Raw genomic sequence first — 23,558 nt, 5'->3', positions numbered from 1 at the left:
GAGTCATATGACTTTTGTAACAGCTCCTCTGAGCCTCAGTACATTAGATGTACCAGAGAATTGAGATTAAAAGTCAAAGATGAGAAACACTGTATAAAGGTTACAAACAGAGGATGAGAAAACACTAGTGTGTGTGTGTGTGTGTGTGTGTGTGTGTGTGTGTGTGTGTGTGTGTGTGTGAGTGTGATCTATCTATCTATATATATATATATATATATATATATATATATATATATATATATATATATGTACATACACATATTTAGGCATATATATTAATACAGATGGTCGGTCACAGTTAAAGTTGCAGGTGGCTTCTGAAGGAAGGGCTATAATTTAAGTGGTCTGACAGTATGACTGGCTGACCCTAGGATTATGTATAATTAATCATAATATGACTACATGCCACCTTGTAAGTAACATATATCACAATGCATTACAGTGATGTGATTTAGTATGAGTGCTACAGTAATAATGCATTATGAGTACAAATCTCATGCACTGCACACTACACTTAAAAAAATAATGTTCTTGCAGAACTTGTCTGTTTTGATTCCTTTTTTCCAGGAATAATATTTTATTATTTTTCTTGCATCTGGATATGTATATTCATTCTTTCAATTGTTCCGTTGCCTGCTTATTTAGTTCAGGGTACTGGGGGAGCTCAAGCTTATCCAGGCACTCAACAGGTGTTAAGCAGAAAAACTATTCCTGTACAAGAAGACAGTCTATCATGGGATGACTGCACACACACATACACACGGGGTGTATTTTATATAAACAAAGTATTAAAATGTCTACTCACCTTTGATTGACCCCTATTTCTTGCAGCTGCACAACATTGAACGGCTAAATCATCGATTTCTTTCCAAGAGAAAGAAATCGGTTGGCCGTTATTTTAAATCTGCCCTTTTCCTGACTGTAGAGTTAGTATATTTAATTTGGGGAGGTGTGGGGGACACAGCCCCCCACATTGTGGGGTGTGGAGGGGCAAAGCCCCCCACTTTAATAGTGTTTGTTGTAATGTGGTGTGTGTGTTTGGGCAACCGATTTCTTTCCCTTGGAAATAAATCGGTAATTTGAGGGTTCGATGTTGTGGAGTTTCGAGAACTAGGGGTCGATCAAAGGTGAATCAACATTTTAATGTTTTGTTTATATAATATAGACCCTTCCCTCACACACACACACACACACACACACACACACACACACACACACACACACACACATGACATGCACATCTGCAGACAATTTGAAGGCTCAGCCAGGCCATGTCTTTGTGATGTTGGAGAAAATCAGAACTTCCAGTGAATAGCCAAAGGACACAATGAGAGCATGTAGGCTCCATGCAAAACATGTCTCTTGTAGTTAGAAAATGTCAGAAGAAAGCATAGATTATAGTTTTACTCATTCTCATCTTTACACACACACACACACACACACACACACACACACACACACACACACACACACACACACACACACACACACACACACACACACACGCACACACACACACGCACATGCGCACGCACACACACACACACACACACACACGCACACATACATACATAGACAGTTACATACACACACACACACACACACACACACACACACATAGACAGTTACATACACACACACACACACACACGCACACAGACATACATAGACAGTTACATACACACACACACACACACACACACGCACGCACACACACACACACACACACACACACACACACACACACACGCACATGAACACGCATACGCACATGCACACGCACACACACACACACACACACACACACACACACACACACACACACTATGCACACTCCCACTTATGCACAGGTTACATGCTGACTGTACTGGAACTAGAGTCATTGCTTGTAAATCCATAACCCCTTGTCTAATTTTAAGAAGAAATGAACACTGATGGAGTTAGGTGATTAACCAACATATATTTCAGTGAGTCCCTTTTGGCAAGTCTGAAAGCAGTCTTTTAAACTGAAAATCTTTGAAAGAACCCCTGAAATCAGTTTGCTTCTCTCTTGGAATGTCTATCCTTCCCACTAAATTCCACCAGCTTATTTAAGGTATTTTCTAAGGCTGAGCTTCCTCATCCTTCTTACTGTCATATCCACTCCCACAGTGTCAAACACTAATGACAACTCTGCGTCTGACATGCCCAAATTTTATCTCTAGGTAGTATCCGCTGCCTTAGCTCATTAACTGCTTGCAAAACACAAAGGTTCTTCCCTACATAGCGATAAAACATCACATCCCATTCAAGCTCCTTGAAAAAAGATTCTTCTTATATTGCTAAAAATCACATTTTTTCAACATGTCTCTTCATACTGCATTTTACCCAATAACTTGCAGTCCGCTAAAGTCATACCACTGCCAATGCTCAGTAATCCAGCTTCACCAGACAAATATAAATCTGTAGCTCTCACTTAAAACTTCTTGAAAAGCTAGTACAAACTCAGATTATCTTACGTTATTCAACGTTGTATCATTAATAATTTCCAACATGGGTGTCAACCCACCTTTGACATTATAATTGTTCTCTTTCAAGCCAGAGACCATATATTTTCTAATACATATCCATCTATATGTATTTATATATGGATCTACTCCTAAATTTTGAACTTTCAAAACGTCGACTTTCTTATGGTCGAGACCATACGATCGAAGTTTTGAAACTTCAAACCATTTAAATGGAGATTGCTGTACAGCATGGAATGGTATATTTACTGTTTTCTTCACTGTAATGTGATCTCAGAATTGGTATATTTAATTAGCATGTCTTTTTGGTTTACAAGATGAAAGTGCTTAACACTGTGAGATTTCTTCGTTTTATTCTGCTGTTTTATTAAGTCTCTTTCAGATAGGAGCAGACACTGATTTCTTTTGTTTTGCTATTTTGGATTTGGTTTTTCATTTCCATTTTCTTTTCAGTGTGGTATGCAACCCATATACAAGATGAACTTAGGGTAACCTTTTTATGTCTTTCACTGTTCTCAACCTGGAAGAACATTCATGTTGTAATTACTGCATTAGTACCATTACAGCAACACATTGTTTATCATATTTTGTTTATGTTGTAACATAAGATACATTGCCAGGTTTCATAAACATTGATTGACACAACAAAGCAAAATTTGTTATATCTGACTGTGCCATGCATTATTTATTTATTATTTATTGCATTTGTTTACCGGGATAAGTCCACTGGGCCTAAAAGAGCCCATTTTCAGTGGAGGCCCGGGGAGAAAAGCTCCAACGAGATACAGAAAAAATTTAAACATTAATTAGTACAGAAGCAGAAACAGTGTTACAGATAGTAAATATAGTAACATATACAGAATATATACATAAAAGCAGGAATCTAGTTTGTTTGATAACAGCAATATATACAGAAAATATACATTAAAGCAGAATTCAATCAGATTGGTATAAACAGAGATCAGTATTATTGTACCAGAATCAACAAGTGAAGATTAAAATAAATATGGAGAAAATATCATCAGTCACTAGTAGCAAAAGACATAGGAGTTTAGTAATCATATAAGGAGAGTGAAGAGGTTAGGCTATAGAGCAGGAACATAGCCAGGAAGAGTTGAGATGATTTTTCAGCATTTGTTTGAAGGTGGTGGTGCTGCCTGTGTTTCTTATAGAAGGTGGAAGTGAGTTCCATAGTTTGGCGACTGTGAAGGCATAGGAGAGTTGACCAGCAGGTAAGGTGGGCTTATCTATTTTTAGAAGTAGATGATTTTCAGATCTTAGATGCCTGCTGGAATGGTATTTGGCAAGTAGAGTTGAGAGAGCAGGACAGTTTGTGGGTCTGCAGATTATTTTATGCACAGTAGTTAGTTGGGTGAATGAGAGATGGTGGGGGAGTTCCAGCCACCCTAATTGTTTCAGTGACTTACAATGGTGGGATGAGAATGTGGCCTTGGTGGCAAATTTTGCTATTCTGTTGCAACACATAGCAAGTTTGGATTTTGTAGAATTACAGATATTAGTGAGGAGAGGGGCACCATAAAGGAGAGAGGGTAATAAAAAGGTAGTTGCAAGGGTTTGTCTAGTAGAGAGGCTAAGAAAGTGTTGGTGCCTGTAGAGCATACCAAGCTTTTGGTGTGTTTTTTGATGTTATTGTTTATGTGTAGGTCAAAGTTAAGGTTTTCATCTATAATAATGCCTAGTAATTTAGTGTGTGGGGACAACTTCTATAATGATATTGTCTTGGGCTTGTATAGTGAAGAGTTTTTTATCAAATGGAGTGATTTTCCTAGGAGTAAAAATTACTAGTTTAGTTTTTTTTTTTTGGATTTAGGGCAAGATGATGGTTAAGCATCCAAGATTCAGTAGATGTGAGGGCATTCTGGGTAATTTGCTGGAGTTCAGCACTGGAATTTCCAGTGCATATTATTGTAGAGTCATCAGCATATTGGATTACTGAGCATTGTGGAAGAGTGGCGTGAAACTTGTTAATAAAGATGCTAAATAAGAGAGGACCAAGTATGGAGCCTTGGGGTACCCCTGTGGATGTACTGAGGAAGGGAGAGTAAGACTGTTGCCATTTGGTGGATTGCTGCCTATTGGAGAGATAGCTGTTGTACCATTGTAGGGTAGGGGGAGAAATGTGGAGGGTGGATAGTTTAGAGAGTAGAATAGTGTGGGAAATGGTATCAGAAGCTTTGGAGAGGTCAAGGAAAAGTGAAGCAATTATTTTACCAGAATCCCGTGCCCGGTTAACTGTATCAAGGAAGGATAGGAGGGCGGTAGTGGTGCTGTGTCCTGGTCTGAAACCATGCTGAGTGGGTGATAAAATTTGATTTTCATGCAGGTGGTTGAGGAGTTGGGCATGGATGCATTTTTCCAGTATTTTAGAGAGGGGTGAGAGAATTGCTATGGGTTGAAAGTTTGTGGTGTCTGTGTTGGCGCCACCTTTGTGTAAGGGAAGAATGAATGCTTTTTTCCAGATGTCTGGGACAAGGGATTCTTTAATTGATCTGTTAATGAGTATGCTGACAGGATAAGCTATAGAGTTTGCTGCTAGCTGCAGGAAGTGCGGGAGTAGATTGTCAGGGGCCAGAGTACAGGGTTTTCGCTTAAGTAAAAGTTTTTTTATTGTGCTGGTGGGTATGGGGGAGAATTTTAGGTTAGGGTTAAGGGTAGACCTGTTTTCTGGGATGATTTGGTCATCAGCTGTCTTGGTGGTGGTGCTGTTAACTGTAGGAAAGGTGGTGGTTAGGTTAGCTATGGTATAAAAATAATATACGACTGGACCGGCCAACAAGTAACAACAGGATCCAAAATCAGTCACAGTCACCAAGATGCACTGAACACAAGGGCACGCACAAAATAACTAGTATAAAATTTATTGACTTCAGTGCATCTTGGTGACTGTGACTGAGGTTAGCTATGGTGTCAATGAAGTAGGAATTGAAAAGGGTAGCAAGTTCAGTGGGAGTTTTTTGTGGGTCAGGGGATGGATTGTTTTGAGAGCCTGAGTGTAATAGTTGGCTGATGGAAGACCAGAATTTTTGGGGATTATTTTTATGTTGGCTTTGTAGGTGGAAGTAGTGGTCTTTTTTATCAGTGGTTATTAGACGTTTTGCCTGGTTACGGAGTTGTTTGTAATGTAGTAGAGTTGAGAGGTCTTTGTTTTTCTGCCATGATTTCCAGATTTTATCCCTTGTGGACATTACTTCTTTGGTGGATTTTGAGAGTCAGCATACATGGCTATGTTTTATTCATTTTTGGCGGGTGGGTGTTTGCCTATTTAGGATGCCTAGAAATGCTGAGTTAAAGAATTCAACAGCCTTATTAAGTGGTAAGGATCTGAGAGGTTTCCAGTTTAATTTAGCTAAGGTTTCATTAAATATGGATGATTGGAACTTAGTAAAATTTCTGGTAGATTTGTATTGGTGTTGGCCTGTGGTTGGAGTAGTTTTGCGTATGATATATGCTGGGTGGTGGTCACTAATGGTATTAGGTAGTATGCCTGCACTGATGACATTGAAAGGGTGGGATACTAATATCCAGTCTATTATGGAGCCCCAGCTGTAATTTTGTGAGGTCTAGTGATGTCTTCAATTAGTTGGGAGAAGTTGCAAAGATTTATGTTTTTTGAGGGGTTTTGTGGCCTATATCTAGCCAGTCGATATTTACATCACCTAGAATGATGGTTTCATTATCTATATTTTGGGAAGTCCAGGCAAGTATGTTTTCTAATATTGGTATGTTGTTTCCTGGGAGAATATAAAGAGCAATTATGCAAATGTTTTTATGGTTGTTAAGTTTTAATATAGAGATTAGTATTTTGGCTGCGGAGAAGTTGGGTGTTGGTTTTGAGTAGGGAATTAATGTGTAATTGCTAGGGAAAAGTACTGCTTCTCCTCCTCCTCTCTTGTTGGGTCGATCAACTCTCAGGCATGAGTAGCTTGGGGGGAGAAATTCAGTGTCTTTTATATATGATTTCAACCAGGTTTCAGTAGCTGCTATAATATCCGGGTTGTACTTAGAAATCTAGGCATGGTGTTCAGGTATCTTGTTCCTAAAGCTTTGGAGATTTATGGTTGATAGCATAAGAGATTTTCTAGGTTTGCTGGAGCTGAGGGGGACTGGTCCTGGATTGGGTTGTACATCACCACACTGGGAAATAGCACTTTGGCAAATTGTGTAGGTTATACTTCTCTGTTTTTTCCTAAAAATAGTGTAGTTGCTGCTGGTGGTATGATAAGGGGAGTGTCTTTGGAAAGGTAGAATTTTCACTTTGCATAGTACAGAGGTATTAGCTGTGAATAAGCTATGGTGGACATCTGAGTAACTTGATAAATGTGGGTTATGTGTGCTGGTTGTACAGGTATGTGCAGGAGGTATGTTGGGTGCCTGGAAAGTTGTGATTATTGTTAGGGGAGAGTGTAAGTGAGAGAAGCAAGATCAAAGTAATAGTTGTGATGGACATGACGGTGGTTGAGGGCAGTGTGATAAAGAATATGAGCCTGATAGAAGTAGTTTAGAGGATGGAGTACTATATGGGCTTATTTAGAAATGGGTGGGGAGGTAGAGTACAATAATGAGGAAGTATAATAGGCGAATAATTAGGGGGGTTATGGGATAGGTGGAAGAGAAGTATGGGAGGGGTCAGGCTAGGTATAAGGTTGATGTTATGGGGGAGGGTGGGGATGGGGGCAGGGAGGGGAGCGGAGTGAGAGTAGCGAACGTAGCGAATGGAGCAGGTTCAGCCCGACAAGGAAAAGACCTGAAAAAAATTATCAGTTTAAAGGTGAGTACTGAGCTTAAAATATCAGTATCTAACAAAAGCTTAATTGAAGTAGTTCTGGAATACTTTAAAACTGCCAAACAGCCCTGTTTGTGTGCCTGCAGTATAAATTAGAGAAAGTTGTGATTAGTCTAGAGACTATGCTGAAAGTAAAAGCAAAATTTACTAATGTAAACAGTAAAGGCTTGGGACTGTGTGTGTGTGTGTGTGTGTGTGTGTGTGTGTGTGTGTGTGTGTGTGTGTGTGTGTGTGTGTGTGTGTGTGTGTGTGTGTGTGTGTGTGTGTGTGTGTGTGTGTGTGTGTGTGTGTGTGTGTGTGTGTGTGTGTGTGTGTGTGTGTGTGTGTGTGTGTGTGTGTGTGTGTGTGTGTGTGTGTGTGTGTGTGTGTGTGTGTGTGTGTGCGTGTGTGTGTGTGCGTGTGTGTGTGTGCGTGTGTGTGTGTGTGTGCGTGTGTGCGTGTGTGTGTGTGTGTGTGTGTGTGTGTGTGTGTGTGTGTGTGTGTGTGTGTGTGTGTGTGTGTGTGTGTAAGGCTGATTCAAGGTATTGGCCCAATCTAGTGTCAGTTGGCTGGAACCCTTCACTGATGTTGTGCATACACCTCTTAAGCCTTAAAACCTAAGAAAAACTAAGTTGCAATTCACCTAATACAACAGAAAAGCTGTAGGGTGTCAGGTTCTTGCTTCCTTGAGTTTTATTTAGTTACGATGGATTGGACACTCTAAATTGGCCTTAGGTGTGTGTGTGTGTATGTGTGTGTGCATGTGTGTGCCTTCGGTGGAAGGTTGGGCGCCTGCCTGGCAACTCGACACTGTAAAAGTCCACTGCCAATCATGAGCGGACAGGTGATCCACTGTGGTGACCCCTAACTGGGAAAAGCCGAAAGAAGAAGAAGTCAGCTTCAGTGGATGAGGTGGAAAATGTGTATTGTAGTTAATCCCAAGTGGGGATGGGGGTCACGCATGAAAGAAACCCATGCAACTGAAAAATAAAATTAAATAAGGCAGAATTAGTGCAAAGGTTACAGAATGTGAAGTGCAAAGCATGCAAGGTATACAGATAAAAAGTAAAATTGATTAAATTGCGTACATTATCAGCATTAACATGCAGCCTCTGACTGATAACAGATGTACAATCCAGCAGTGAATACAGACAGGATATATTGCACAAAGCAAGTATGGCTGTTCTAAGGCAATACTTTTACAGCTAAGTTATACAATATGAACAGTAACATGAACTACACTCACTTAGCCTGCTATAAAAGCAATTAAAAGTGCAGCCTCTGAGCCTTCTAAGAGCAGTGGAATGATGTTTCTGGTCCATACATTTCCAATTCCACTGTCTTTTCAAGGAAATAATTAGGCATCAAGGATTTCTGTGTTATTGTGCTGACTTAACCAGCATAGCATTATGGGATTTTAATGTGTAATATGCTGTTACACCATCATGTACATCTAATTTAAAAATCATAAGGTCACATAACACTGGGGCTGGCCGTATTTCACAATGTTATAATGTCGAGCACTCACTTTTTCCATTTTCCTCTCTTAAGGTACATTGCCACAGTTACATGCTACCCGATCTATAACCAAAAATGGAATGACTATACTTATAACTTCTTTATTTTCCTCCCTCCCTCAGTATGCATATAATTGGTCCAAGTGACTTGATTTTCCTCCCTCCTTCCCTCAGTATGCGTATAATTGGTCCAAGTGACTTGATTTTCCTCCCTCCCTCAGTATGCGTATAATTGGTCTAAGTGACTTGATTTTCCTCCCTCCCTCCCTCAGTATGCGTATAATTGGTCCAAGTAACTTGATTTTCCTCCCTCCCTCAGTATGCGTATAATTGGTCCAAGTGACTTGCCTCTACCAGGCCTACATTTGGGTATGTAGCATTTGTCCACCACACATATATCATACCAATCTAAAATAATTGTTATGATGTGTAAAAGTGCTCATTAAGTCGCTCACTTACAAACCATTTTTGTAAGTAACACTATGGCATGATGTGCCACCGGTCTTTTGCAGTTTAGTGCTGAAAGGCTACACCACCTAGACAATGGGCATTTATGGAGCAAGCTGCCATGAAACAGACACACCCGAGATTTATTTTTGAGGAGAGGGATTTTCTTTTACACTACAAGGTATGAGCAATGTAGAGTGTCATGGTGATCTTGGACAGTGAGCATTAGTTTTAGTTTAGGTGGGAATAGAGTGATCCTAAGCAGAAACACTATTTAAGTGAAGCAGGAAAGAAACAGGTAACCCTATACATAAGGAGACGTGAAAAGAGGAATGTTTATGAAATGCTTTTTTAATGGTACATAAAAGGTACATATCGATGTGTTTAGATATGCAATGTCAGACAGAATTCACAGATATGCATTTTAGAGTGTCATCAAGGACCCACTGTTAATTATGCCTTGTATGCAGACTGCCCTATGCAATGAGGTCTTTGAGGGATCTATATTAGATAGTGCACATTGATGTGTACTTATTTATATTATTTATTTATTTGACATTTGTTAACTGGGTTAGTCCAAGTGGGCCAAGGGCACTTTTTCAGGGGAGACCCAAGGAAAAAAGCTCCAGACAAATTTACATATCATCATATAGAAGATAAAAACAAATACAAAGTGTACTAATGTACATATCAAAAATATATTAGAAGCCAGTTAAAGCAAGGCACTCTGTAAAACAATATGAATACAATGACAGAACTATACTGTATATGAGAGGTACTCTCAGTATTCAATCATAGGAGACAATAACATTAGAAAGGCGTTTGTGCTATTAATACAAGAGGGTATAACATGAGATTACATGACAAAGGGTTAAACACAAAAAAAGAGGTAGTCTATCGAAAAAAGAGAACAGAAAATGAGCACGAAACGTAGTTGTCAAGTGGGGGCTTGACAAGGGCAGGATCAAGTCTTTAGAAGATAGTGTTTCAGTTCACATTAAACTGGTACTTATAGGAAATGCTACTTATATTGAAGGGAATTGTGTTCCAGGCATGAGCTACTGAGTGCTTATAAAGTGTCTTTCCAATGTTCTTTCTAGTTTGTAAATATCGAGGAGGTGTTTGTCAGTTGTACAAAGGTGTCGGAGGAGAGAGTAGCAAGAAAGAAGGTTGGAGATAGTGGGGCAAGAACAGGGATTGTTCAGAACTGAGTGTGCGCTATGTAATTGAGGAAGTAGTAGTTGGTTGGACAATTCAAGCCACTGAAGTGTCTTCAGGGTGAGACAGTGATGGGAATTGTAAGGGAAATTTGCAGCAAATCTAGCAATTTTATTGTATGTCTGTTCAGGTTTGGACAGGAGTGTAGCTTGAATATTTGTAAGGATAGGGGTTGCAAATACATGGCAAGGCAAGAGGAGTGACTGAGCCAGAGAGAGCTTGGAGGAAAGTGTAATGAATTTCTGATTTTGATAAAAAAGACCATGTTTCTGGCATTTTTGTATGCAATGTTGAATGTGCATGTCATATTTTACTTCATCAATATAGGTGCCAAGTAGTTTGGTATGAGGTTCCAGTTTTATAGTTGTATTATTAAGGGAGGTAAAGGTAAAGGAGGACTTGTGATGAGCAAGTGCTCTAGGAAGGCAAATAAGTAGCTTTGTTTTTTTGGGGATTTAGTACAAGTTGATTGCCAGAGAGCCAGGTTTCAACAGAGGAGAAGGTGCCCTGGGTGAGGGCTAAGAGATCAGGAATGCTATGGGCAGTGGTGATAAGTGTGGAGTAGATATTGTAGTAGTGTTGAGAGCTTACAAGTAGAATGTAGGTTGTTAGTGAAAATATTAAACATGAGGGGGCCCAAGATAGAGCCTTGTGGAACCCCAGTGTTGACTGGAAGGAAGGGGGAGAAGACAGTTTGCCAGTGAATAGATTGTTGCCTATTGGATAGGTAACTGGAGAACCAGTTAGTAGAGGCAATAGAAAGGTGGAGGTCAGAGAGTTTAGTTAGACATTTAGAGTGGGAGACAGTGTGAAAGGCCTTAGAAAGATCAAGGAATAGACAGGAGACTAGCATATTATTGTGTCGGGTCTCAGCTGTTGTTTGGTTGAAGGAAAGTAGTGCAGTGGAAATGCTATGGTGTGGCCTGAAGCCATGTTGTGTGGCAGTTAGCAGGTTATTTTCAAGAAGGTATTTGAGTAACTGGCTGTGAACACACTTTTCAAGAATTTTAGAGATAGCGGACAGAATAGCTAAGGGCCTGTAGTTAGAAGGATCTGTAGAATTGCCTCCCTTGTGTAGAGGAATTGTGAAAAAGGATTTCCATAAAATCAGGGACACAAGCTTCAGTAATGGATCGATTTATGAGTACAGAGACAGGGTAGGCAATGTATTCTATAGCAATTTTAAGAAAGGAAGGAAATTTATCAGGAGAGGGGGAGCATGGTTTGAATTTGGTAAGAAGAGATTTGATAAAGGAGGTGGGGACTGGTTTAAATGAAAAGGCATTATAAGGTGCTTTGTTGGGGGGGGGGTGAGGAAGGGCAAAGGAAACATTGCTATTTTGAGTAAGTTTTTAGATAGTTTCTATGAAATAGTTGTTCAGAAGAGTGGCTGTTTCAGTAGCAGTACTATTTGGGAAGAGGCTGGGAATGGAGAAGTTGCAAGGATAAAGAAGATTATTAATGGTTGTATAACATTTTTGGGGATATTTTGTGGGCTGAATTGAGTGGAGCAGAAGAAGATTTTTATCATTGTTGACTAGTTTTGACAGGTTTCTCAGCCCTTTAAATCTTTGAAATAGGGGAGGGGGTTTGTTTTTGACCCAGGCTTTCCAGACACTATCTCTTTGATGCATAGTGGAACTGGTATGTTTAATGAGCCAAGGAGCACAGTTAGATTTTATTCTAATCTTTCTGATAGGTTTTAGAGAATTAAGTATGTCTAGAAATAACTTATTGGAAGATTCTACAGCCTCATTTAGAGGGAGATAATGTAGGAAGGACCAGTTTAAACCAGACAGTTTAGAGTTAAAAGTATCTGGATTGAAATGAGTAAGTTTACGGCACTCTGTATAGAGGCGCTCTTTAGAAGGGTAGGTGAATGGTCACTTAAGGAGTTAGGGAGAGTCCCAGGGCTATGATAAAGTTTAGGATCCAAGATGAGGATCCAGTCAAGAGTTGGTCAGCAGTAGAGTTTTTGTTAGTCTGAGTAGGAGAGGATATTAGTTGGCAAAAGCCATGAAGATTGAGACTGAGATTAGGAGTTGTAGTTGAAAGTTTGTTCCAGTCTATGTTTACGTCTCCAAGGATAATGGTTTTGTAGGGTATGTGTTCAGTAAACCATGAGACAATGTTCTCAAAGATAGGAATATTATTCCCAGGAGGTATATAGATAGAGGCTATGGCAAGTTTTTTGTGTGAGTTTAGGTGACAGTTAATGATAAGAATTTCAGCAGGCTCAAAGCTAGGTATAGAGATGGAGAGTGGGAAGAGATTAAGTTGAGCAGAGTAGAGGATGGCAACACCTCAACCCATCTTATTGATTCTGTCAGAGCAAAAGATATTATAGCCTGGAGGTAGGATTTCAGTGTCTGAGATGTGTGGTTTTAACCAGGTTTCTGACAGAGTTAAGATATTGGGGGAGATGTTAGCAATCCAGGAGTGTAGTTCTGTGATTTTATTTACTAGGCTTTGTATATTCAGAGAGAAGATATTTACAGTTTTAGGAGAAGGAGTGGGGGTGGGGATGAGTAGAGAGGTGGTGAGGTAGGAGGAGAGTATTTGAGAGTGGTAGAGGCAGGTGGACCTGGACTGTGATGGATTTCCCCATCCAGGAGAAGTGTATCCAAGAAAGTAGCAATATATGTAAGGAGGTTCATGGAAGTAGACCTTCTTAACTTCAGAGTAGGGGAGAGAGTGGTATTTGGAAAAGAGTGAATTTTAAAGAGGTGTGAGGGTGAGAATTGGAAGAGGGATGAAGAAATTAGGTGTGAGTAAAAGATGGTGCTGGAGCTGTGATTATATGGGAGAGTAGGTGATGGTGGTTGATAGTGGAATATATGATGGCATGAAGTTGACAGTGATAGGAGGAAGAGAAGGGTGGTTGAGAGACAAACAAGCATCATGAATGTTTGGTAGTGGTAGGGAAAGAAGATTGAGAGGTTGAAATGTTTGTTAAGGGTCTGTGCTAATAAAGAAGGGAAACGATTAGTTAGTGGTACTTGGAGAGTAAGGTGGGAGTGAAAAACAGTAGAAAGGGATTATGAAGTGGTGGAGAGAGCCGATTTGTTGGTAAGAAGGAGGAGGTGTGGCATAGAGAGTATAAGTGTAATTATTGTGGGGTGAGTGGGAATGGGGGTAGGGTAGTGGAGTGAAGTGAGCCTGAGCATAGCAGAGCGGGTCGGCCCACCCAGCTGGAAGAGGCAAGTGAATGGAAAAAATGTGCTTTCTACTGTATTGTTTTTCACAAGCACAGACCTGTCTTTGGCAGTTGATACTGAGGATTAAGGTTATGAACTATTGATGAGCTGCTTTCTGTACTCCAGGGCTTTACTTTCCTACTGTGTGACTCTGAGCAAGTCACTTTACCAGACACTTTTCTGAGGCAATTGCTTAGCCAGGCTTATCAATGATTTATTGGACCAAGTACACTACCTTTCACTGATGTGTCTTTTCTTTATTAAATGAAAAAGCTGCTACAGCTGATCAAAAATCAGCTGATTAAAAACAACCATCTTTTCCACTATGCGAGTGTGGTACAGTAGGTACAGTAGTTATTGGGGAATATGTATTTTTCCCACTGTAATACAATCTCAGAGTTGGCATATATAATTAGCAGGGGGTATAGGTGCAGGGAGGGCTTGCCCCTGCTAAAAAATATATATGTTTTTTCAATCCTTTGTGGATTGATGTTTCTCTTTGTCAACCTCTAGATGTCGATCTTTTGTGGCTTGATATTGTGCATTGTTTATACAAGTTTATGCTTCCAATGAACCACATGTCTGATAACTATTCCTGAGATGCATAATGTCTTGTGATTGCTTAACCATATGCTCTATTTAGCACTTTTTTGTTCAATATATGAAAATATTGGCTGAGCAGCTATGATACACATAATTATTTTATAGAAAGCTTCCTGTTCACGCTGGCTTCAAGCCCATGTGAGGCTAAAAAGCACCGAATCTCTGAGTTAAGAATTAACTGGTTTACCTTCTTTGCAGTTAAAATTAAATGTTTACTTTGTAGGGACCATGACCATAAATAGTGAGAAACAGACCATTTCTTACTCTTCACCCATTTTACTTGACTACTAGACTGTTAAGGTTCCACATTATTAAAAATATTGTCAACAAATACTGGGGTATTCTTACCAGTGATGACAAACTTAGGGAGATCATTGGGTCTAGACCTCTATTCACGTACAAAAGGGTATATAATATAAAAAAATGTTAAAGTCAAGTAAGTGTAATAACAGAACCAATAAGGGGACTAGGAAATGTGGACATTGTGATAAATGTTAATACAATCTTGATCAATCTGTTATCCTATTAAAAAACAGGCTAAAATTATTATTTACCCTCAGGATGGTAACTGCCTAAGCAAAGGAGGGGTACACTTGGCTATCTGTACCACCTGTTCAGCCTTCTATGTAGACAAAACATAGAGGCAACTTAAAAAGAGAATATATGAGTTCAACTACGATATCACCACAGAGAACCCAAATAATGCCTTATTTAAACACTCTTTTATATGCCTTGGTTTTAAACATTTTGTGTTCACTATTCTAGAAATAGTTACCCCCAACCCAAGAGGAGGGGCATGGAATGATTATCTTGAAGTAAGGGAATTAAGTTGGCAGATTAAATTGGATACAACACATCCCCCAGGTATTAATGAAAGTTTGTCTTTAGTTAGAACAAAGGGCTAACAAATATTAATGGGCAGATATCAATATGTACTCATATTTGTATTCAGTTTTACCAGCTTTTTCCTCTAATCGGTCCCCCTCAAACTGGTTTTATAGAAATTTGGAACTAATTTATTGTTTTAGTTTTAATTTTATTTTTTTTAGGCAAGTGTCTTCAACGTGAGGTATTTATTCACATTATTCAAAATAAATATATTTTATTTAATTTTAATAACACCGGTGGCAACATTTTTGAAAAGTACATTTATAATATCATAAATGTTATAATGTTTACAGCATGAGTCTGTGCTCGGTATGGTATTTTTTTACACATTTTTATGATTTTTTTATGTTTCCTGTTATATACCTTTAAGAATGATTAATTGGGATTTAATTACTTTAATGAACTTAACAAGTGCATTGAATATTTGTATATAAGGGACTAGTGAACACGGAACTTTTGTGAAGAAGTCTTTTTAAAGATGAAAAGCTAATTGCAAGTTTTACAATGTGTTGTTGTGGTGACTTGACTGATTTTTTAGCTGATCCTTTCTGGAGTTGGGTTCCGCTGGCAGCCGGTATTTGGATTGTGTGTTTTTGTGGTTTTATCCTGACTGGTTGCTCTGTTTGATTTTGTAATCAGAGTTGTGACTAAAAGCCATTACTGAACAACTTCCAATGTGCTGAGCAAGAAAACTGAAAGCACAGAAACTGTTAATTTCAGTAATGGATAGTTGTACAGTAATCTAGGATGGTAAAAGCTACACATTGGTTAAAAGTGTTGATGTCCATAACAGGGTGCCTTATGCTTGAGGTACAAGGTTAATTGTATTAGCTAAAGCATGCATTCCCTTTGCTTAGGGAAATGGGTCTTGCTGCCTACAAAAGCACACACCTGTAAATTTGCTCAATTGCAGTTTCAGTTTTGAGCAGCTTATTTTACTTCGAGTAGCATTTTTATCCATTGAACAGTTGCCTAAACTATTCTGATTTAGAACACTATGCTAGAACCTTCTGCCCATATACAATTAAAAACTTACTGGCTTATTAGACTTCAACAACTCTTTTGACTGTTATTTAATGCAGATGGTGTTAACTGGTGGCATACTATCTGTTTATGACCATACAGGCTTTGATTTAAGAAACTGAGTTGGGACATTTTAATAAAGGTAAGAAAATGTATTTTCATTAACTGAAACAAGTTAAATGATCTTAGATGACACTTGCTGGAAATTATATGCATCACTTAAAAAGTATAACCTAGCTAAAAATGTTTTATTATGCTTGATCATGTTTTAGAGTAAATTAGCTTCTTTTTAATGGTTGCAACTCTGAACTCCTACTTAGAACTCTTTTTTGTCCTAAATTATCCATTACAAATCCAGATTTGTAATGTATGCATGTTGTTTATTTGGTTGCTGTATTTAATTTTCAGTCTGGTAAAAAAAAAATATTTTTATTTTGCATTATTACAGGGTTGTGCCATCTCTTCTTTCTCCTATTGATAGCCCCATGAAAAGTTTGGGTCCACCACCACCACCTTTACCAAAGCCAGCATCCACTTCGTCTCATGGTCAGCCTTCACAAGAACTGTCCAGTACTCATGAAAAGCACTTCTCACAATTTCAGAACCACCCTGTGCATCAAGCACATGAAGGTAGTTTATTTTTCTGTTTCTACTTTCATAGCTGATATTGAATTTTAATACTGCAGATTACAAAGTTCAAGCTATTTTTTTACTCTTTGTGATTAATTTTACTGTGATGATAGCACATAACTACAGTTAATGTAAAACAGGTATGCTTTTTCTATACATATTACAGTAAACTCTCAGTTAACCGGCATCCATGGGGATTAGTAGATGCCATATAACAGTAGTTTCTGGTTGCTTTAGAGTTACTATTAAATATAGGCCTGACTAATACTGTATCCTATACTATTTGTTTAGTTTGACTTGTTCTTAGGTTGGGGAGAGAAGGAATGTATCCCTATCTTCCTTTTTAAAACTCTAAAACCCTAAAATCATAAGGTATGTTTCTGCGGGGGGATGGGATGGGACAGAAAGCGCAACACATAAAAATTGTACTGTATTTCTTCAATTTCTTTTTCTGATTTCTTGAGAGTTTTGGTTGCTGGAGTTCCAGTTAACTGAGAGTTTACTATAGTTTTACTGGTTTCAGATATTTTTGTTATACAGTTTTATGCAACTTAATTTTTTAGAATCATTGCAAACGTTTGTAGTTTTGCAGTCGCCTAGAATTTGTTTTTCTGTCTATTCAGTGTTCTTTAATGACTTGTTTGTCTATACAGCATCACTGGTAACAAGACCACTTCTATTATTTGTGTTTGTTGAAAATCCTTTTCATATATTTGATTCACTTAATATATATTTCCAGTCAGAGCATGAAGCTCTACCTCACTCCTTTGAGCTAATTTTTCCCCACATTGTTGGAAAGTAGCTGCTGAATCACCCAAAGCAAATTTTGAGAGAAAAATAGCTAAAGACTCAAAAGACAATCATAAGGCCTTCTTTAGCTATGTTAGAAACCTGGGAGGAAACTCCCAGATATGCTCAGAACTAGTTCAAAATGATGTGAAGATTACTGATCCTACAGACATTGCCAACATACTGGCTGACAGGTTCAGTGCAAACTTCTCCCCCCCCCAAAAGGAGAGATATCTATACCATTGCAGCCCCCAAACATCTCCAACCCAAGTGAGAACTGCTCTCTCCAAAGCAAAAACACAGCATCCATGGGACCTGATGGTGTCCCCGGCTGTGTGCTCCACGAACTCAACGAGGAATTAAACCCACAGCTAGGACAGCTGTTTAATCATAGTCTTACCTCTGGATACCAGGAGTGGCGACTGCAACTGTGGTCCCACTTCACAAAGGCGGTGCCTCCACCGACCCTGGAAATTACCGCCCATTAGCTTGACAAGCCTTATCTGCAAAGCCATGGAGAGGATCATAATGGACCTCATAAATAAAGACATAGGGAATTTGCAGACTTTGGATCCATCCCAGTTTGGCTTTGTCAAAGGCAGATCATGCCTTCTAAACTTGGTTGACTTTTTCAAACAGTCACCAAAGCCATTGATGAGGAAAGGCAGTCCATACAGCCTACCTCGATCTGGCGAAGGCCTTTGATACAATACCCCACTCGGGTATCATTGAAAAACTCATCAGCTTAAATGTTAACCCATACATCACAAGATGGGTTGCAAACTGGCTGAGTGACAGAACCCACAGAGTCAGAGTTGCTGGCGCCATGTCAGACTCAAAGCCTGTCACAAGTGGTGTACCACAGGGCTCAGTCCTGGGCCCACTCTTGTTTGGCATCTACTTTTCCAAGTACAAGCAAACACAGGAGGGTTATGGCTGACAAAGTTTGCAGATGACTGCAAACTGGGCCATAGTAGAAAACACATCTGACACAGATATCCTTCAGAAGGGTCTCACAGAAACGGATAACTGGTGCCAGAGCCATGGCCTAAAGTTAAATGCCAAAATGCATAGTCATACCCTTAAAACAAGGTTACCCCTAGCTACCAAATAGGTGGCAATCCACTGAGTACAGAAGAAGTTACCAGGGACCTGGGGACCCAGGTTGATAGTAGTCTGTCATTCGACACCCATGTAGCTAAAGTAGTTAGGAAGACCTTCTACATTGCCCACCTTATCATGAAGGGATTCTCATCTAGATCAAGGGAGGTCATAGTCTCCCTATACTCATCACTCATCAGACCAATGATTGAGTACAATGCCCCATTCGAATGTATCTGACCCGACACTTGCAGCAGCTGGAGAGGCCACAAAGTTCCTCACCAAAAGGATAAAGGGTCTCAAACATCTGTCCTATGCTGCCCGACTGAAAGAACTCCAGCTCTATTCAGTCGCTGCTCAGAGGTGACCTTTGCCTAACATACAAGGCCATGTCAAACCCAGATTTGATGAACATGCTTCACCTCAAAAATCTAGATCCGCCAGAGCCACAAGGAGACTTAAACCTCGACACGGCTATTAATTGGAGGGATAGATTCATCACCCAAAGACTCCCTATGCTGTGGAATAAAATCCCGGTATATGTGAGGCAGAGCACCTCGCTGGCCTTGTTCAAGAGAAATCTTGACCAATGGATGGGAGATCGCAGATATACCCCAGGGATTACCTCAGTGTCACTGCTCAACAGAGGCACAGCAAAATAATGGGTATAGTTCCCCATACTAAAGGGGTGGCGTAAGCCACAAAACTATGGGCTAGGCTTGTAAATGCCCTCGGGCAGATAGCCTAGTATGAACCTATGAACCTATGAACCTATGAAAAGCTGACATGACCTATTATCCATCGATGATTCTTTTTCCATGTCCAACTCTTAGTCCATTTCCTATATCCAACAACCAATGATGTCACTGCAGGCAAACTGTGGATGATCTGTCAGGATGCATCCCTACTAGAGCAGCATTGTGGACTATAAGCCTTGCTGGAAACCCTCTCCCCACAGAACAGGTGAATTTGTAAAACTGTCACTTCTTCCTATCCAACAGGTTTCTCCTCTGCCATGGAGACAACAACTCAGTTAAATATTTTTAGGTTTCATTATACTAATCTAAAATATTTAAGCAGCTTAAGAAGAACAAAACCCTCATAGAGCATACCTAGTTGTAACAGTATTTATTGTTTGAAGTTTGTTTAGAAAACCTATAGCATGGTGATGGTAAAACCTATAGCATGGTGATGGTAAAACCTATAGCATGGTGATGGTAAAACCTATAGCATGGTGATGGTAAAACCTATAGCATGGTGATGGTAAAACCTATAGCATGGTGATGGTAAAACCTATAGCATGGATGGTAATAGCTTAAGTCCTCCGAAGTAATAACATATAGTACAAAAGGTAGAACAGCAAATAACTGCAGTAAGATTCAGATTAACTTCAGGTATGCATGTGAGTGTGTGTGTGTGTGTGTGTGTGTGTGTGTGTGTGTGTGTGTGTGTGTGTGTGTGTGTGTGTGTGTGTGTGTGTGTGTGCGTGTGTGTCTGTGTATGTATGTGAGTGTATATGTCTGTGTGTGTGTGTGTGTGTGTGTGTGTGTGTGTCTGTGTATGTATGTGAGTGTATATGTCTGTGTGTGTGTGTGTGTGTGTGTGTGTGTGTGTGTGTGTGTGTGTGTGTGTGTGTGTGTGTGTGTGTGTGTGTGTGTATGTATCTGTGTGCATGCACAAGTGTGTGTCTGTTTATATTTATGCAGAGCGAAAATTAATGCAAGTGGACTTCTCCAAGCTAATAATGTGTGTGTGTGTGTGTGTGTGTGTGTGTGTGTGTGTGTGTGTGTGTGTGTGTGTGTGTGTGTGTGTGTGTGTGTGTGTATGTATCTGTGTGCATGCACAAGTGTGTGTCTGTTTATATTTATGCAGAGCAAAATTAATGCAAGTGGACTTCTCAAGCTAATAATGTGTGTGTGTGTGTGTGTGTGTGTGTGTGTGTGTGTGTGTGTGTGTGTGTGTGTGTGTGTGTGTGTATGTATCTGTGTGCATGCACAAGTGTGTGTCTGTTTATATTTATGTAGAGCAAAAATTAATGCAAGTGGACTTCTCCAAGCTAATAATGTGTGTGTGTGTGTGTGTGTGTGTGTGTGTGTGTGTGTGTGTGTGTGTGTGTGTGTGTGTGTGTGTGTGTGTGTGTGTGTGTGTGTGTGTGCATGCACAAGTGTGTGTCTGTTTATATTTATGCAGAGCGAAAATTAATGCAAGTGGACTTCTCCAAGCTAATAATGTATGTGTGTGTGTGTGTGTGTGTGTGTGTGTGTGTGTGTGTGTGTGTGTGTGTGTGTGTGTGTGCATGTGCAAGTGTGTGTCTGTTTATATTTATGCAGAGCAAAAATTATTGCAAGTGGACTTCTCCAAGCTAATAATTTATTAAATATGAATAAAATGCTATATTAAAGCATGCAGTTAAAGATAAAAGACTAGCAGGTGAATGTTAATATCTAGGAGCAGATTAACAATACAAAACGTGTGTGACAAACAACTCTGAGCAGTGAAGCCTGTTGCTATAATGGCAAAATCCAATATGATGCTAACAGAATTATAGTAATATCACTTTTCTTCACTCAAGAGGAGAATGTTAACTATGAGAAGACAATATTAATTATCAAGTGGGATTTGAAGCCACCACCTGCAGCATTTCATGTTCATTACATTAGCACTAGACTAACAAGACACTATGGGCTGATAGCTGTTGAGTTTTTCTTTCAGCTAAAAACCCCATAGCATGGTTGTTAAAGTAAAATTACAAAATAGACACAGATGCAGAGAAAGCCATCTACTTAAACATTGTTACAATCATAAATGTGAAAATATAATACACGTTTTCAGTTAGGATTCAAACTTTAGAGCTTCAACATTTCACGGTGGAATCATTGCTGTCAGACTAACAAAAACATCTGGACAGGAAAGTGTTGTGTTTTCCCTTAAGAACTTGTTCAATTGAACTATGAAACTCATAGCATTGTGATGAAGGTACAATTACAGCCACACGCACACCTGCACAAATGCAGAGAATGCCTTTGGCTTAGGCATTAATGCAGAGAAGGCCTTTGGCTTAGTCATTGTTAGAATTACAAGTTGTCCCTATCACAAGGATCTTGTTAGTCCAGTGACAGTAACACCAATATGGAATGCTGGCTGTCGGGTTTGTTCTTCTGATTCCAACAATGCGTAGCCAGAAGGTCTACTCTGCGTGTGTGTGTGTGTGTGTGTGTGTGTGTGTGTGTGTGTGTGTGTGTGTGTGTGTGTGTGTGTGTGTGTGTGTGTGCGTGTGTATGTGTGTGTGTGTGTTTATAATTTGTTCATGACAGTTAAACATCAGTCTTATCCAAACTGAGATGAGAGTGAATTTGGTCAAAACAATTGTAGCTAATGGGAGAAAATGTAGACAAAACTGAAAATCAAAAATAGAAGAGCAGAAAATGCATGCTGTTACCCTGCTTAAGTACCAATTTATCAAGTCCCGTTTACTAACAGACCATTTTGTAGAAGGAATTGTTTTGTCATATGGTCCCTTTGACAAGCTACAGTCATACAATGTTATGTGTTTGCAGCACTATTGTGTTTAAAGTTCATTATGACTGTTTGATGTCTTCATTGATTGATTAATTTATAGTTTCTAATTGGACGAATGCTGTGATCACAACGGACAAACTTCAGGCTGCGTCTGGGAGGTTAGAGAGATAAGATGCATAAAAAATATAAAAACAGTTGTTTCTGATTAATGAAAGTGAAGTCAATGAATATACTGTATGGAGTGTAGATGAAACAATTTCCTGTTACAGATAACTCCATTAATGTTTTTTTTTAATTCAGGATAAAAAAGGTACCAGTGGGAATAAACTTACAACTCATATAGAAACGGTCTCTAGACTATAGCAATTCATAGTATTAGGAATGACTGGAGGTCCTAATATGGAAGAAGTAAGGTAATGAGGTCCAAAGGGAAATGCTTATGCTAGAGTTATTTAAGAAAATGTGCTTTGAGTTGAAGACAGAATTTGGTGTAAAATATTAAGTCTTTGATATGTGTGAGGAAAGATTCCCTGGTTTTAAGTCCTCATATCAGGGATATGTGGTTTGTGTATTGCAACTTTTGTTTTGGCAGTTTGTACTACTAAATGTAAGTGAGTTTTTCCTCTAAGGTTGTAGAAAGGGATTTCACTGTCAAATTTAGCAATGGGTGTAGAAGCTTTCTAATTTTAATTGCTTAAATAGGTGAAACACTAGTAAACCATAGTAAATATCATCATCTGAATACAACTGCCAATTGTGCTCCATCTGCTAAGGGAGGATGTTATTTAAGCTGAGCAAACAAAATTCTCTTACCTACAGCAAACCTTGTAGCAAAGTTTAGAAAATTTGAGATCTTTTGAATCAACTTCAATAGACTCATATGTGTGTGTGTGTGTGTGTGTGTGTGTGTGTGTGTGTGTGTGTGTGTGTGTGTGTGTGTGTGTGTGTTTGTGATAGAATGTCCAGATTTGTGCCTCATATTTTTGGTGTGTTCCCTGTACTTTTCTGGCAGAAAAGTTAAGGATTGAAGTAATTAAAATAATGGCAAACATTTGAGTTTAAGACTCCACATCCTTCAGAGAATTCATGGTAATGCAAAACCTATTATCCTATCAACTTTCTAAGTTTGTAAGAACAATATTTAAAATCTGTCCCTATTTGTCCCCCCATCATTTTAGGCTTTGTCCAGATTTTTTATTCTAAAAATCTGGACAAAGCCTAAAATGATGGGGGACAGATTTTAAATATTCCTCTTACAAACTTAGAAAGTTGATAGAATAATAGCTTTTGCATTAGCATGAATTCTCTAAAGGATGTGGAGTCAAACTCAAATGTT

The 23,558-nt window shown here is 39.1% G+C and overlaps 1 protein-coding gene across 2 annotated transcripts in view; it reads left to right on the top strand.

Moving 5' to 3' along the window:
- Positions 1–23,558, top strand: part of GLIS1 (GLIS family zinc finger 1) — a 1,802,806-nt gene that overhangs the window by 1,654,515 nt on the left and 124,733 nt on the right. For both annotated transcript variants that reach the window (XM_044085458.1, XM_044085459.1), the window contains one exon: positions 16,632–16,813. In XM_044085458.1, coding sequence (XP_043941393.1) covers positions 16,632–16,813 — 182 coding nt within the window. The remainder of the gene's footprint in view (positions 1–16,631; positions 16,814–23,558) is intronic.

The sequence above is a fragment of the Protopterus annectens genome, chromosome 10.part0 (genome assembly GCF_019279795.1).
Source record: "Protopterus annectens isolate FY-2018-M chromosome 10.part0, PAN1.0, whole genome shotgun sequence".
In the NCBI taxonomy this organism is placed as follows: domain Eukaryota; kingdom Metazoa; phylum Chordata; order Ceratodontiformes; family Protopteridae; genus Protopterus; species Protopterus annectens.
Note: the sequence above shows the minus strand (reverse complement) of the source record. Positions and strands in the feature narration are given on the sequence as shown.